The sequence below is a fragment of the Musca vetustissima genome, unplaced genomic scaffold (assembly GCF_032173495.1).
Source record: "Musca vetustissima isolate MV318-11 ecotype Yass unplaced genomic scaffold, APGP_CSIRO_Mvet_v1 utg11625, whole genome shotgun sequence".
Taxonomy (NCBI): domain Eukaryota; kingdom Metazoa; phylum Arthropoda; class Insecta; order Diptera; family Muscidae; genus Musca; species Musca vetustissima.
Window position 1 is genome coordinate 272,841 of NW_026885638.1, and position 14,611 is coordinate 287,451.

Consider the following 14,611-nt stretch of genomic DNA (forward strand, 5'->3'; position numbering starts at 1 on the left):
TTTCCCGACAAATTATTCACAATCCATGTTTAATGCAGACTCTTTAACAAGATATACGGAAAAAACTCTGGTAAATAGCATCAAAATCTGTTGTTAACATGCAAATGTGAAATATAAGAAGGGAATTATCTGTACATGCTAATAAAAAACAAATTTGGACAGTGTGTCCAGATGACAATCGTTTTTTTTTTGTTAAACCTTATACTCATTGTCAATACTGACATTTATCGACCACTAACTATATAGTTTGGTATTTTGTAAGAAAATTTGACGTCGCCTTGAATTATCGTCGCTGTTTTTGACTCTGATTTTATCGTCGCTGTTTTTGATTTCGACTTGAATTTATTTAGTGTTTATACCCTTCACTACACTGTGGTACAAGATATTATGTCTTTGTGTATATGTTTGTAACAGGCAAAAGGAATCGAGATAGACCCATGGTTCCATTTGAGAATATGAGTTTCTGAGTCCGTCCGTCCATGTAGTTTTGTGAACAAAGTACGGGTCGCATTTATGATCCGATTTGGATGAAATTTGGCACAGGTCACTTTTTTGGCTCAAGGATGAAATTGGAGAAAATCGGTTAAGATTTAGATATAACACCCATATATAATTCCGTCTGATTTTATGTAAATGGTGCCCCGAACTCCAAATATTGGTCCCATTGGGACAAAATTTTTCATAGAGTACTGAATTAGGTCTAGATTTTATGTAAATGGCGCACCGAGGAGTCTATGTTTGTTTTATATTCACGAAAAGTAGCAGCGGGCATGAAATTTAGCCTAGAATGTTTTTTGTTAGGTTTGAAATCGGTTCAGATTTAAATATAGCTCACATATATACTTTAGTCCCATTTTATGTAAATGGTGCACCATAGATCCTGTTCTATTTGCAAGATATTTTGTTGTTGAAATCGGTTCAGATGTAGATATAGCTCCCTTGTATATTTTTATCCGATTTTATGCAAATGGTGCACATGGAGGAGCCTATGTCTCGTTCGCTTTACATGAAATATTACATAGCGTATTGGGCAGAAGACGTTTCGGGTAATTTCGATATATCTTCCATATATATTTTCATCCGATTTCATCAAAATGGTGTGGGAAATAACTAAAGTGTGTCCGCTTAGGACGAATTAGTGCACGTCTTACCAAATCCTAACCAACCTTAAAATATCGGTTGCTCAAATACGTCCATTTATATATAGATGTTGTACATACAGTGAGTGTAATCAGTATTTTGCCTCAATACGAATTTGACAAAATTCCAATATATACGTCAAAATCCAGCATAAATTGAATTATGTGCGATGGAATATATTTGTGGACATATTTAGATCTTATTTCTGCAAGAATCACTGCGAAAGTTATATTGGTCTACAAGATATCGGCTAAAATCTATAACAACCCAAAAATGTTTATCACAAAAAAGTATATAACTATAACTATCATTAAGGATAACCATATATTATAAGCGATTCGGTGACGATTTCAACAAACTGCGGAATTTTTTTCGAGAGTATTTTCTTACATTTAACTTCAATACATTCTCCAGCAATATTTTATGTCACATTTAGTCATTTCAGAACTGTTAAAGATAAAATTTGACAAACAAATTATTTAAAAAAATATTGCGAAACCCCATTTTTCTGAATTCGAAATCGGTATGGTGCATTAATATTGATCTAGGAACCAATATATGTGATAAAAATACCAATAAGGAGGTCAGATTCAAAAGGGTATCATGAACTTTCCTTGCTGTTTTTTACTAAATATAAAATAAACATTAAAAAATCCCAAAATAAATTTGAAAACAAAAACATCAAATGTTCATCGATTTCTATCACAAATGGTCATTTTGATAAAAATTATGTGACTTTTCGTGAAAGTTGTAAAAAACTATATTTTCCGTTTCACAAAAATAATATCAAAGTGGATTTTGTGTGCCCTTTTTAAACATTGAATGGAATAAACCATAATTTAGTCATACATATTCAAAAGCTCATTCATTCCTATTATTTTAAAACATTTTTGAAAAAAAGCATAATTCTACTGTAGATACTGCAGAAAAAATTTAATATTGCTTTATATTTGTTCTTTTATGTTCAAATTGTTTAAAGTTCAACATTTTTACACAATTCCCAGTATATCCTGATTTAGATTAGGCGAGTTTGCTTGCGGCAATTCTTATCGTTCACTTTTGAACTTGCTTCATGCGGTTGCAAACATATATTTTCTGAATTGAATTATTTTTTCTGAAATGACACTACAAACAAAATACACAAAACAAATTGCCAGAAAATTGTTGGTACGAGCAATTTTTTCCATGTCCCTCTCTCCAGCATACAAAGACTTGCCGCAAGTAAACTCGCCTAATCTAAATGGGGACTATTACCCATTATTGCTCTTCTATAAGAATACTTCATTAGAACTTCCCATTTTGTGTCAACTATGCTCGCCGTATATTTTGATCAAATTTGGATTAGGATTGAAAAGTAATTTATAGTTTCCCACTTTCTAATAATATCCTCGTAGTGCATTCCATTTTAAAAAAGAAGGAATTTATAATTTCCTGGTTTGACAATGGAAAAATAGCAAATTTCTAACATTCCACTAAATTTATATACTTGGGCTTCTGTAATTTATTTCACAATGAATAAATAGTTGTGCAACTGTAAACCTACAAATACTACAATACCATCCGTATAAGCAATACAACATAATAATAATAAAAAACATTTCTTAATCATTTCGATAATAATTTAATATACTTAGAAATATAATAAATGGCAATAGAAAGCTTTTGACATAATAATTACTACAATATTCATACATACATACATAATAAGTACAACAGACATACAAATAGTACAGACTTAGATTATTATAAAAAGCACAATTACGGGCGCACATTTAGACAATCCATTTTAAAATTCTTACATTTTACACTACATTGCATAAGTATAACTACGTACATACATACAGTTTAGCTAATAACTAAATATAATGGTCTTTTTTCTCATTTTCAAATACGATTCAATCGATGTGAATCATCTGGGATGATTTCAATAATTTGTATGTCGTTATGCGACTTTGAGGTTGACATGCTGCCAGGGATATGGCAAGACTGGCCGAATGTCCGATCATACAAATATTTTGTAACCACCGAAAATATACATAAGTACTAGTTTTTGTTTGTTTTTGATTTGTTCGTATTGTTTATGCACATTATTGGGATTTTTGTACAAAAATAAAAAATAAACACGAATGAACAATTAATTAACCGTTGTTGCTGTTGTTGTTGTTGTGACTAATGACACGATTTAACCTAACCTAGAATCTATTTACAATCGATAGAAATTGGTTGCTATTTTGTGACACAGCTCGGTCGATCGGTGCATCGGTTGCCGCCGACGAGGAAGAAGAAGTAGATGCTGAAGAATTGGAGACAGACGATTGTGCCGAGATGCCGAGAACGGAGGAAAGTTTCAATAAAAATCAGCACATTGTCTCATTGTAGGGAGGATCCTTCTCCGATTCAGTACTGCTTTTGATGTTCGACGAAAGTTTAGCGATTTCGTCCTGCACGAGATCGGTACTTATTTGCGGTATGACCATGCCGGCGGTTGAGGTGGATCCGGCCGCCGAATCACCATCTTTGGATTCTTCAGTGCTCGAACTGCTCTCCTTGAGAATGTTCATGCCGAGTTTACTGGAAAGCGGTGGTTTCAGCGAGGAAAGCAATTTGGCAGGGACCGTTGATGGCAATGCAGCACTACCACTGTCACTGCCACTTGTGGCAAGTCTTGGCGGAGTCGGAATGGGCGATGCACTAGTACTTTCAGTCGTGGGCGTTTCAGCATGTGATATGCGTGTTGTGGGTGGTATAGGTGGAGGTTGTGGCTGTTTGCCCTGGTCCAAGCTAAACTGTTTCTTCAGCTGCATAGCTCGCGGCGGAGGTTGCACCTGCCCAATTATTGTCGTTGTTCCCAAGTCTGTGGATGTCGATACATCTTCGCTGGGCCGTTTCATATCTGAGGCACCCATCGAAGAGGTACGCAACGGTTGATAACGAGCCGAGGTGCTTAATGCGCCACCACCGCATAGGCTAACACCGCTTTCGAGCACTGTTGTCGCATGGGCCGGGGTTTGGATGTCTGCAGCGTCTAGAGATGGCTCCGCCGTTAATGAGGGTGTATCGATGTTGTAGGAACCAGTCATAGAGGTGGTCGTTTCATTTGAGCTTTGCTTAATAAAGCGATACGGATGGGCAGAATAGTCTGTGTCTGTGCTGGAATTCTTCTGTAAACTTTCGCTAGACTTTTTGAAGAGCCGCCCGGTACTTTCATAGGGGGGATTGAGGAATTCACTTGTGGCTCGTTGGGGAACAACTGGTGACTGATATGTCTGCTGTTGTTCCATTGAAGCGTTTCGTTGCCACAGTCGTTCATTTTTCACTTGAAAACCTGCAGCGGCACTTGTATCGCTGCTATCTCCGCCAATTACCCCACCACCAGCTGGTGGCTTCGATGGTGAAAGTTCAACGGCTGTTTCGCGTCGCAGCGGATGTCGATGACTGTAATCAATGGAAATTCCCGCCTAAAAGTTTTCGAAGATTATACAACATGTCCGTATGTATGTTAATGTGTATATACTTACTTCATATGAATCATCAGTATCATCGATAGAAGCACGCGCCTGAAACAGTCCTTCAAGGATTTGATAATCACTTTCCTCGCACTCTTTCAAATGTTGTTTTTCTAGCAAAGCAGCTGCCTCTGCTTTTGACATTTCCGTTTTGGGTCTATCCAAGGATGCTATAATGGGGAACATTCGGATGTTAGTAGAATAAGGTTACATACAAATATACGGGTGCTCATAATGTATGTATGTAAATTAATATTTACAAAAACTAAATGATTGCAAAATTTACATTATGTACAGTCATGTGCACAAACTTATTTAATATTCAATTCCCAAATTGTGATAGTGTTTATTTTTGAATGACTTCATCGTTTCTAAAAATAGTGCTTAATGGCGTCTCGATTTGGGATTTTTTTAAGAAATTATTCTTTTAAGATCATATTATGCAATAGAAATTCGTGAAAATGTGATTATTAACGACATTGCTAAGATCTACAACATCATACAATATATCCGGGTCCTACGTATATTTCTCAATTCTTTGTATCTGTTCCGCATTAGCCGATTGAAATCTAGTCCAGAGGGTATTGAATAGTTATGAATCATGGGATTATAGTCATGACTTGAACATTTTACACACAGCTTGTTTGCACCACAGGTGTGTCTTGAATCATGACTTCATATCGAAGTGTTGTACAATTAAAAATAATATTTCAAACAATTGGTTATTTAATAATGATCGTGGTTTTGTTGTCGTTTGTTGTGCAAGTATATCTAGGGTGAATACGTCGAAGACAACAAAATATATATTCATGAATTAATAAATACAAAATTCATGATATTTTTGGACAAACCCCATGTTGACCTGTCCTCGTATCTGTTTTTTTAACTTAATGACATGTTGAAGTCCACGCGAATTTTTTCGTATGTACGTGGTTTCCCTTTTTATAAATGGACAACGAAATTTACTTTCAGAACGGATAAATCTCCAAAAATAAAAGTTGCTGTATCAAAACAATGACTGTTACCTGTTGATTTTGTTTTTATCTATCTCTGTGCAACTATGATGTAGAATATGTTTGTAACTTAATAACAATCTCTATTTTTTTTTTTTTTTTGAGTATACATTTTGTTCATAAACTTTCAAATGGGCTTCGGGCAGATTAATCTGTCTGCAATTAAATTGTTAGTTTTTGGTTTACAACAATTATATTTAACATCATACATCAAACACTTCATAAATATGTATATCCTCGGGAAATCGATTGAATAATGATTATATAAACACATGTGTACAATATCGAATACTTACTCTTGTGACTTGGCAATGACACCGTGGGTGAGGCAATCATATGGCAAACACTCTCTAATTCATCCGTAATCGAAGTATATTCGCTATGCAATTTCAGGAGAATATTTCTCGAAGGTTTTGCATGCAGAACAGATTTTCCTAAATTGCATTTGGTAGTTGTTTGTGGTTCACAAGAAAACCAAGGGTTTTCGTTGCGATTGGAAAAAATAAAATTTTAATTTCAAATACAAAATTTTATACAAAATTTTACACGGAAATGCGATCGAAAGTGAGGGAGGGGAAGGATGATTGAATGAATGAACATTGAGGACAACATAGGGGAGAAAGAGAGTCAGTCACCACACCGTTACTTTACAACATATAGCGAGAAAGAGAGAGACAGATAGTGAACACAAGGTAACATATCCAAGTCAGGATGTTTGCTGGTTTTACTTGGTAGGAGATGGCCGAAAATCTGAATGGGATGTGTTACCGTTGTAAGGTGGAGGGGGAAAAGTACAAATGAAATCGGGGGTTCATATTAGAGGCTATCTACGTACCTGGTGCAACCTCCTTATCGCTGTCCGGTTCAGAGTGTGTCAAACTCATCTGGCGTCTCGATAGGTGTAATTGATTCAGACTTATGTGAGAGCGGCTAATGTCGCCGATTATTGAGCATGTCTCAGAATTTCTGCGACATAAGGAAACCGTGCGTTGACGCATAGCTCGATGCCTGGCAGCTACATGACATACAACACGATAGATAATTTTTATATAAAAATACAGGCTAGAATACCACTTGCTTACCTTCGAAGTTTATATCTGGTCCCGTTTCATCAGAAGTTTCCCCAACAAGTGTCTGGTCATCGTCATGACCCAGGGGTGTAAGTGTATCTTTACTTTCGGTACTTGCTCCAGTGTCTTGTCGGACAGTTACATAGGGGGTTCGTTTCACAGTTTCGCATGTTGAAGGTCGTTGTGAGAGTGGAATATAGATATCAGAATCGGATTCCGATTGTACCGATACTTTTCGAACCACCTGGTCATTTAAAGCTTCCCGCGATTTGACAACCTCGTCGGGTTCTTCTGGTACAGGTACAACTTCAAAGTGTGTGCCGTCATCAAAGATATACGCATCTGGTCGTACTTCAGTAAGGGAACGATTAAAGCGTTTCCTATTAGTAACCTGCAATAGAAGAAGTTATAGAGATGCCAGGCAAAGAAAACGCAAAAAATCTTAATACCTGAAGGCTATGCTGACCAGATGCAAGACCACCACCACCAGAACTACCACCACCTCCGCCAGTTCCGCCACTGCCAGCACCTCCACTACCAGCTTCGTTGTCTGACATTGAAACAGTACGAATTCGCTGCAAATCTCCAGGGCCAATATTCATGTTAGAAGCATTTATATCCTCTTGTCCCATGTGCATAGACATGAAGCGATGAATGACAGCTAAATGACTTAATATTTGCTCAGAAGATTCTTCCATTTTGCGTATACGGAATTCAATATTCTGCAAAATGGGTTAAAAAATAGAAACATACTTGTTCGATAAATTTGTACATATAAATCGTAATGTATAAAAATGTATTGATAAAAATTAGATACGTGCTAACATTTGACAAGATTTTAAGCAAACACATTATGGTTTCAAAAACTATTATTTGAAGAAAATTCATACGATAGGAAATATCAATACTATTTCGCTTCCATAGTCGTGACACATACATTATGCAATAAGATATTGATTTTTATTAACAATTAATTTTAGGAATTATGTAACAGTTCAAGGTTAACGTTGTGGTTTGTTCCCTTATTACAAATTCATCCGTTCTTAATTTTTTTGTTTACTGCTATGATGGGTCGTAATCAGATTTTTTTTAATTTTTGAATTCTCCACAAGCATAATATTATTTGCCAGCATAAAGATGGCCCAGTCTCATTTTCACCCCCTACGAACCCAAAATGCCAAATTTTATACCTTTCGATAGAAAATGATGCTAAAACGTTAAAAATACATAAATACATATTTTCAGAATTTGCACAAACCCAGCCTTATCTCACACAATCGAGCCTAAAGCTACCCACATACAACATTTCAGGATCTTAGCTTCTGCCGTTTCTTCTGGGCGATGATTATTAGAAGTGGCCATTTTAGCACTTTTCGTACCCTTATAGTAGGAATTTCCAAAATTCCAGCCTTATCACACACGTATGTGCTAATATTGACTCTCACACAAAATTTCAGGATACTAGGTTAACTCGTTTCGTCTTAGTGTTGATTGACATGTTCTAAATTTTCGATAAATAACTACTTTGCTTGAACCCTACTAGTTCGATATAACTGTATTTCACTGTATGTGCTATCCTGATCCAGAATACATATACTTCATTGGATGTTTGACGAATATTTTAGGGTATTGCAAAACGAAATGACAAATGTAATAAACAAACCCACCTTATGGTGGAGAATGTAAAATGCCTTTAAATCGATTCAATATTTATTATTTGGTTACATCGATGGAATCGTGTCAACTTTCCATCTCACCAAACTTGACTTGACTAAACTTGAGTGTTTGATGCAAATCTGCCCCATATGAAATTTCATTTCAATATCCATGTCACACGGAATGACATAAAAAAGTGACATTCGACAGAATCATTATCCTATATCAACAAAACAATGACGTACAAAAATTCATTTGTGTGGTTATGTTTGACATTCGTGACTCACCTGAACTGTGGCCGTTTGCAAATTTTCCTTTTGATTAATGTCTTCGATTTTCTGGGCCATTGTTTCCACACGTTCCGTGGTATTCTTGACGCGTTCTTCAGTCGACTGGTTTAGGATTATCTCTTGCTCGTGGAAGAATCCCTCCACACACTCCTCTTCAAAGTCGTACAGACGTTCCAAATCGTCCTTTTCCAGGAAAAGCTTCAGACCGTTGTCCCGTTGAACTTCCAATCCTGTGTTGTTTGATGTTAGATGATCACAGACAAAGGATGACATCCACGACACGTAAAACAACATGACGATGAGAGAGAAATAGGACAAAGGGAATGTGTGAATGAGCGAACATTTGCAATGGCAATGGAGGGAGAATGTATCCCATCATAAAACATCAACGAGCGATTATTTCGTTTTACAAAAATAAGGTAGCCAAAAACATCCATTAATGAAAGAAATAGAACGTTAATAAAAAAATATTTATATTTACAGTGTTAGTAGTTATTTAGTTAGTTACATATGTATACATTATAGCGATTATGTTAACAATATGCATTGTTCAATGAGTTGGCATTTCCATCGAGTTGAAATTTTGATTTTTTCCAAAAATCATGTCAACATTATCGTCATCACAATTGGGTTAGTAAAGTTTTAGTTTGTTTTGTTAATTATGAATGGCCGATTGATTGATTGATAGACAGATTAATTGTTGTCAGATATGTATCGTGACAAACACACGTACACACGCGTACATGTGTGATGAAATGCAATATCGAACGAATTGTTGCGAAATCAAGGAGAACGCAACGCAACGTATCATGGCGATATGTTTTGTTTTTTTGTTTTTTCATAGACGAAGACGACAACAACAACACACAACAAGTGCAACAAAATGCAATGCAGACACATAAAAAGTAAAAGTGGAAAAAGTAAACATTATTGGTTAAATTTGTTTAGGAGCTGATAATAAAAACTCACAGGGAATAAAACTTAATTTTCTCATCCCTCTCTCACCTTTGGCTTTGCGTATACAATACTTGAGCAGCGAATAGAAATGACAGAAGGCAATAAAGGGCGGCGGTAGAACGGGTTTCTGTTGATATTCCATAACGACGGTGAAGCGCTGAAACATCCACACCTAGCAGCACCGAACAAAACGATCGATCGACCGAAAGAAATTCAGAGAGCATATCGTTAGTTTCAAGTTTAATATTTAATTCAGTAACCTACCTGATGGGAAACTGAATTGACTTCGTTGAAGATGTTATTGAAAACGGCAATCAAAAGATTGATCAATAAGATATTTGCTATCAACAAATACATTGACATTGTAATCGGTGTTACCCAATGACCTACAAGAAAACAGAATAAAATGTGCGTTAAATATTAAAAATACATAAATATTATTTTAAAAATAACAAGTAAAAAGTGTAAGTGTGTTGCCGACAAATATATACCCTTAGCCTATGGTTTGCGGAGGTCTAAGGAATTATTGCCTACGAATTACTGTCCAGATTTTTACTTGAAAATTTTAATTAGTGTAGGTTCGAATTAAATAAACAACTTCGCGTTTGCCCGATTTAAGGGGGCCCAATGACAAACCCTTTTGAAATTGGAGAAAAAAAATAAATACATAAATACATTACGATTTTTTACACTTAGACACACTTTGATACGGCAAAAATGTGCCTCATCGAAATAATTGTTTTAGACCCCATGTTTCTTTTTACCAAAATCGTTTCAAACAATTTGGAGCCGATTTACAAATGTCATTGGGCCAAGTAATTTAATTTCATTCGGATAATAAATGCGGCCTGTATTTTGTTTACAATTTTACATGGACGGGCATGGATAGATCAATTCAGAAAGTGATTCTATGCAAATTCACAAAAGTAACCATGGGTCCATCTCGTTTCCATTTGCTTTTTACAAACATATGTACAAAGACATAATAATATTTAATACCAACATACACTAATTCAAGAATGTCTTTATAAAATTTTAAATAAAAATCTAAACACATCTTGAAATATAGTCGATTTATTGTGTTAGCATCAAGTGACGGCAAGAGTGATTTTCAAACTTTAAACGCGTTTTTTTTTTTCGAAACATTGTTTTCGCAACTGGCAGGCACGATCGCAACAAAACTACTAATCCAATCACTTCCAAATTTTGATATGTTACTCTGTGAGTATTTATCTGTCGTATGTACTAGTCAGTGATCCTAGTTCATACGAGAGCCAGTGAGTGTGAGGAGTTACCATGCCCGCCTTCAATGGTCTTATTTGTCTACAGTTAACCTAAAAAACTCACACTTTTCTAGAAACATTAAAACTTAAATATCATAACAATATATCCTCGACATAATTCGCATTATATAGAATATTATTCAAGCCACTGCTAATTTACCAATGACATAGCAGCTATTTTTTTATTATTATTAATTGGAATTGTGTTAATATAACGAACCTGTAACACAAGCCGTTTGCCCTGGATTTTCTCCGCATGGTGGATCAATGTCATCGGCAAACACTTCACCATACAACATGAAGTATGGCTGATAGGTGACCTGGAAGAACAATGAAAATATTGTCAATTTAATTAATTAATATATGACACATGCACTTGCTGCACACACAGTGACACACACAGATACACACACCGACATTTATAAGTATGCAACACAGAGGATAGGAGTTTGTATGACAAGCAATTGAGTTTTATTTTATTGTTTTATATCTATTGTCGTTAAAATTTAAGCTATTTTACATTTATTATTTATATATCTTTGACAGATGGTCTTGACAGCAATGCTATACATTTTGATATGCGTTTCGAGTAGAGTGGGAGAATAGGCTAAAAGCAGGTACTCTAACTTGTATTGAAAAATAGAAGAAAATCGTTGTCGAAGAAAATATTTCCTTGTAGTTTGGAAATGTTCGTCCGAAATTTAATATCTTCATAATGTTAACCATTGCTGATTTGTAAATCCTTAATTTGCTTTATTAAATAATACAGAGTAGAGTACATACACATTCATTTTATATTATTACACCTATATATATATATATATATACATAAATATATGCTATCACATATAATATACAACCGAACACGTTTGCAACAAACTGACTTAATCTCTTTTTTTTTAAATCAAACGGTAAGAGAAACTTTTGTTCGATGTTTGTGCGGAATAGCCATGTTCGACTGTATACTTACACAAACCTAGATTAGAAGTTTCCAATCATGCATTATTATTTGCTATAAAAAATCTAAATTTGACACTTAAACTAGATGGGAGTAAACATTTAGTTGGCCATCGACTGGGCAATATATTTGAGAAAAAGAGACAGGGGAAAACAAAAATCAAAGATGAACTAAAATGGCAGTGGCTGGTTAGGAAGGCATAACTACAACGAGATAACGTTCCAAAAGCTCAATAGGATTAAACTTAATAAATGCAACTTAGATACTTCCGTAGTCTTTCAAGTCAAAGAAAAAAAATATAGTTTAGAGTTAGACCATTAATTGTCGCATAGGACTTAAATAAGAAGTAGAAGATAAATTAGAAATAGAAAGTGGAAACTGAGGTGGGATAGAGGAGTATCACGATGCTAGTACAACATCAAATATTGGGCCAATATATTGGCTATCATTCCAAGAAAAATAGTATGCGGTAGAGGCACTTCTTTACGTTCGACAACTGTTGGCCGGTGAGGTTGTTTAAAAGTTCAGATCTCTGTAGGATCTGACCCGATGTTGTGGCATGATGAAGTGATGACGTAGAATTTGCATGTATGTTTGTTGTAGTGCTTGATGTTGCCGTCGAATGAGCACGGTGGTATGATGAGGAGTGGCCACTTCCAGTTGGATCTCGAGCATTGTGTGCGCGACTACCATGACCGATTGCTCCCAAAAAACCTGGTGCCACAATGGAGCCTGCGATTACCTATATATATATATATATGTGTTCGTATGTGTGCGTGTGTGAATTTCATTTAAGTCGTCCATCATTTTTCACAATAAAATTTACATCCAACGTAAAAAGAGAAACACGTGAGAAAGTTTTAGATACACCACAATGAGAATTTGGTTTGCATTGTTTTTTGTTTTTCAATGAAATAAAGTGACGTCGATTGAATACCATAAGATAGGAAAAAAGAGAGACATAAAAGATAAAAAACAAATTTGTTATTTATTAATTTAAACGCAACGAAATATATATTTTTCATTTGATATGATTGAATATCAAGGAGATTAATGCATCTAGATTAATAAAAGGAAATTCTCAATGAATTGTGTATGTACTCCATTAATGGTATATTCTACTATCTTAAATATAATTTTACAAATTTATAAATATGAATGTTATACATAGAATGATCTAAGTGATATTTTAGTTTAGCAAAAATAGAGTAACGTATACAAAATCAAAAGTAGGATAGGTAAGATATGGTTGAAGAGTGGCTGTAACAAAAACATTTATTTCGAAAAGTATAATTGAAAGTTTTTAAAATTTGTGGAATAGAATATTTTAATTATTACATCGTCTGGAAATCTCTTCAAAATTATAAGTGTAAAGTTTGATTTTATTTGTCAAGGCCAATGACATGCAGAGAATCGAAATGTTGGAATAATATATACAGTGAGTGTAATAAGTATTTTGTCTCAATAAAAATTTGAAAAAATTCCAATATATACGCCTAAAGCCAGCAAACTAAAGAAGTAAAATGAATTATGTGTGATGGAATATGTTTGTGGACATATTTAGATCGTATTTATGCAAATCATTGCGATAGACCTATTGGTCTCGAAGATATCGGCCGAAATCTATAACAACCCAAAAATGTTTATCACAAAAAAGTATTTTGCTTTTTAATATTATTTTAGAAAAAAATATTACAAAAAACACGTTTGGTTCTTTTATAGTTACAATTGCGGTTAACCACATACTATAAGCGATTTGTCGACGATTCCAATACATTTTTTCGTGGGTATTTTCTCACATTTACATTTAATACATTATCCATCAGTATTTCATTTAATATTTGGTATTTTCTCGTCCTAATCTTAAGATAAGAGTATTAAACATAGTCATTGCGGCTTCAAAACATCCCAAATATGTTTAGAATAATAAAAAAGAGGTTTTGCAAAATATAACGCGAGGACAGAACCTTAAAAACTATTAAAACCAAAATCCGACATACAAATTATTGAAAAAAAATTCGCGAAACCCAATTTTTCCGACTTTGAAAATTGTATGGTCCAGTAATATTGATCTGGGAACCAATATATGCAATGGAAATACCAATAATGAGGTCAGATTCAAAGATATGAACAGTTCTAAAGCAATAGTAATAAAAAACAATACATGAAGTTGGGAGAAAACATCATTATTCGTCAAATCCTATTGTCTTTTGAAAAACTGTGGTTGCTGGTGGCGAATACACATTCTATATTTTATCTCCGATAAACACCATCAGTTGCGAATAAAATGCAGTAGGGAATAAACGGTTCGATCTATTTCTTTTCGAAATAAGATGTATTTATATTGCCAGAAAAACGTCCATATCTTTGAATCTGACCTCCTTATTGCTATTTTCATAGTATATTTTGGTTCCTAGATCAGTAATAATGAACCATAAAGTTTTCGAAGTTAGAAAAATGGGGTTTCGCGATATTTTTTAAATAATTTGTTTGTCGGATTTTGGTTTTAATAGTTTTTAAGGTCCTGTCCTCGCGATATATTTTGTAAAACCTCATTTTTATTATTCTTAACATATTTGGGATGTTTTGAAGCCGCGACAACTATATTTAATACTCTGATTTTGAGATTAGAACGAGAAATTACGAAATATTAAATGAAATATTGCTGGAGAATGTATTGAACGTAAATGTGAAAAAATACTCGCGAAAAAATGCCGTGGTTTATTGGAATCGTTGCC

At 34.5% G+C, this 14,611-nt stretch overlaps 1 protein-coding gene across 2 annotated transcripts in view; it reads right to left on the minus strand.

The window, feature by feature from the left end:
• Positions 1-3,314: 3,314 nt before the first annotated feature.
• The window catches only part of LOC133332854 (transient receptor potential cation channel trpm), a 95,930-nt gene continuing 84,633 nt past the window's right edge, over positions 3,315-14,611 (minus strand). For both annotated transcript variants that reach the window (XM_061541224.1, XM_061541223.1), the window contains 10 exons: positions 11,136-11,235; positions 9,897-10,018; positions 9,681-9,804; positions 8,673-8,905; positions 7,179-7,451; positions 6,742-7,120; positions 6,495-6,674; positions 5,956-6,093; positions 4,659-4,816; positions 3,315-4,598 (listed from right to left, as the gene is read on the minus strand). In XM_061541224.1, coding sequence (XP_061397208.1) covers positions 3,498-4,598; positions 4,659-4,816; positions 5,956-6,093; positions 6,495-6,674; positions 6,742-7,120; positions 7,179-7,451; positions 8,673-8,905; positions 9,681-9,804; positions 9,897-10,018; positions 11,136-11,235 — 2,808 coding nt within the window. In that variant the 3' untranslated portion in view covers positions 3,315-3,497. The remainder of the gene's footprint in view (positions 4,599-4,658; positions 4,817-5,955; positions 6,094-6,494; positions 6,675-6,741; positions 7,121-7,178; positions 7,452-8,672; positions 8,906-9,680; positions 9,805-9,896; positions 10,019-11,135; positions 11,236-14,611) is intronic.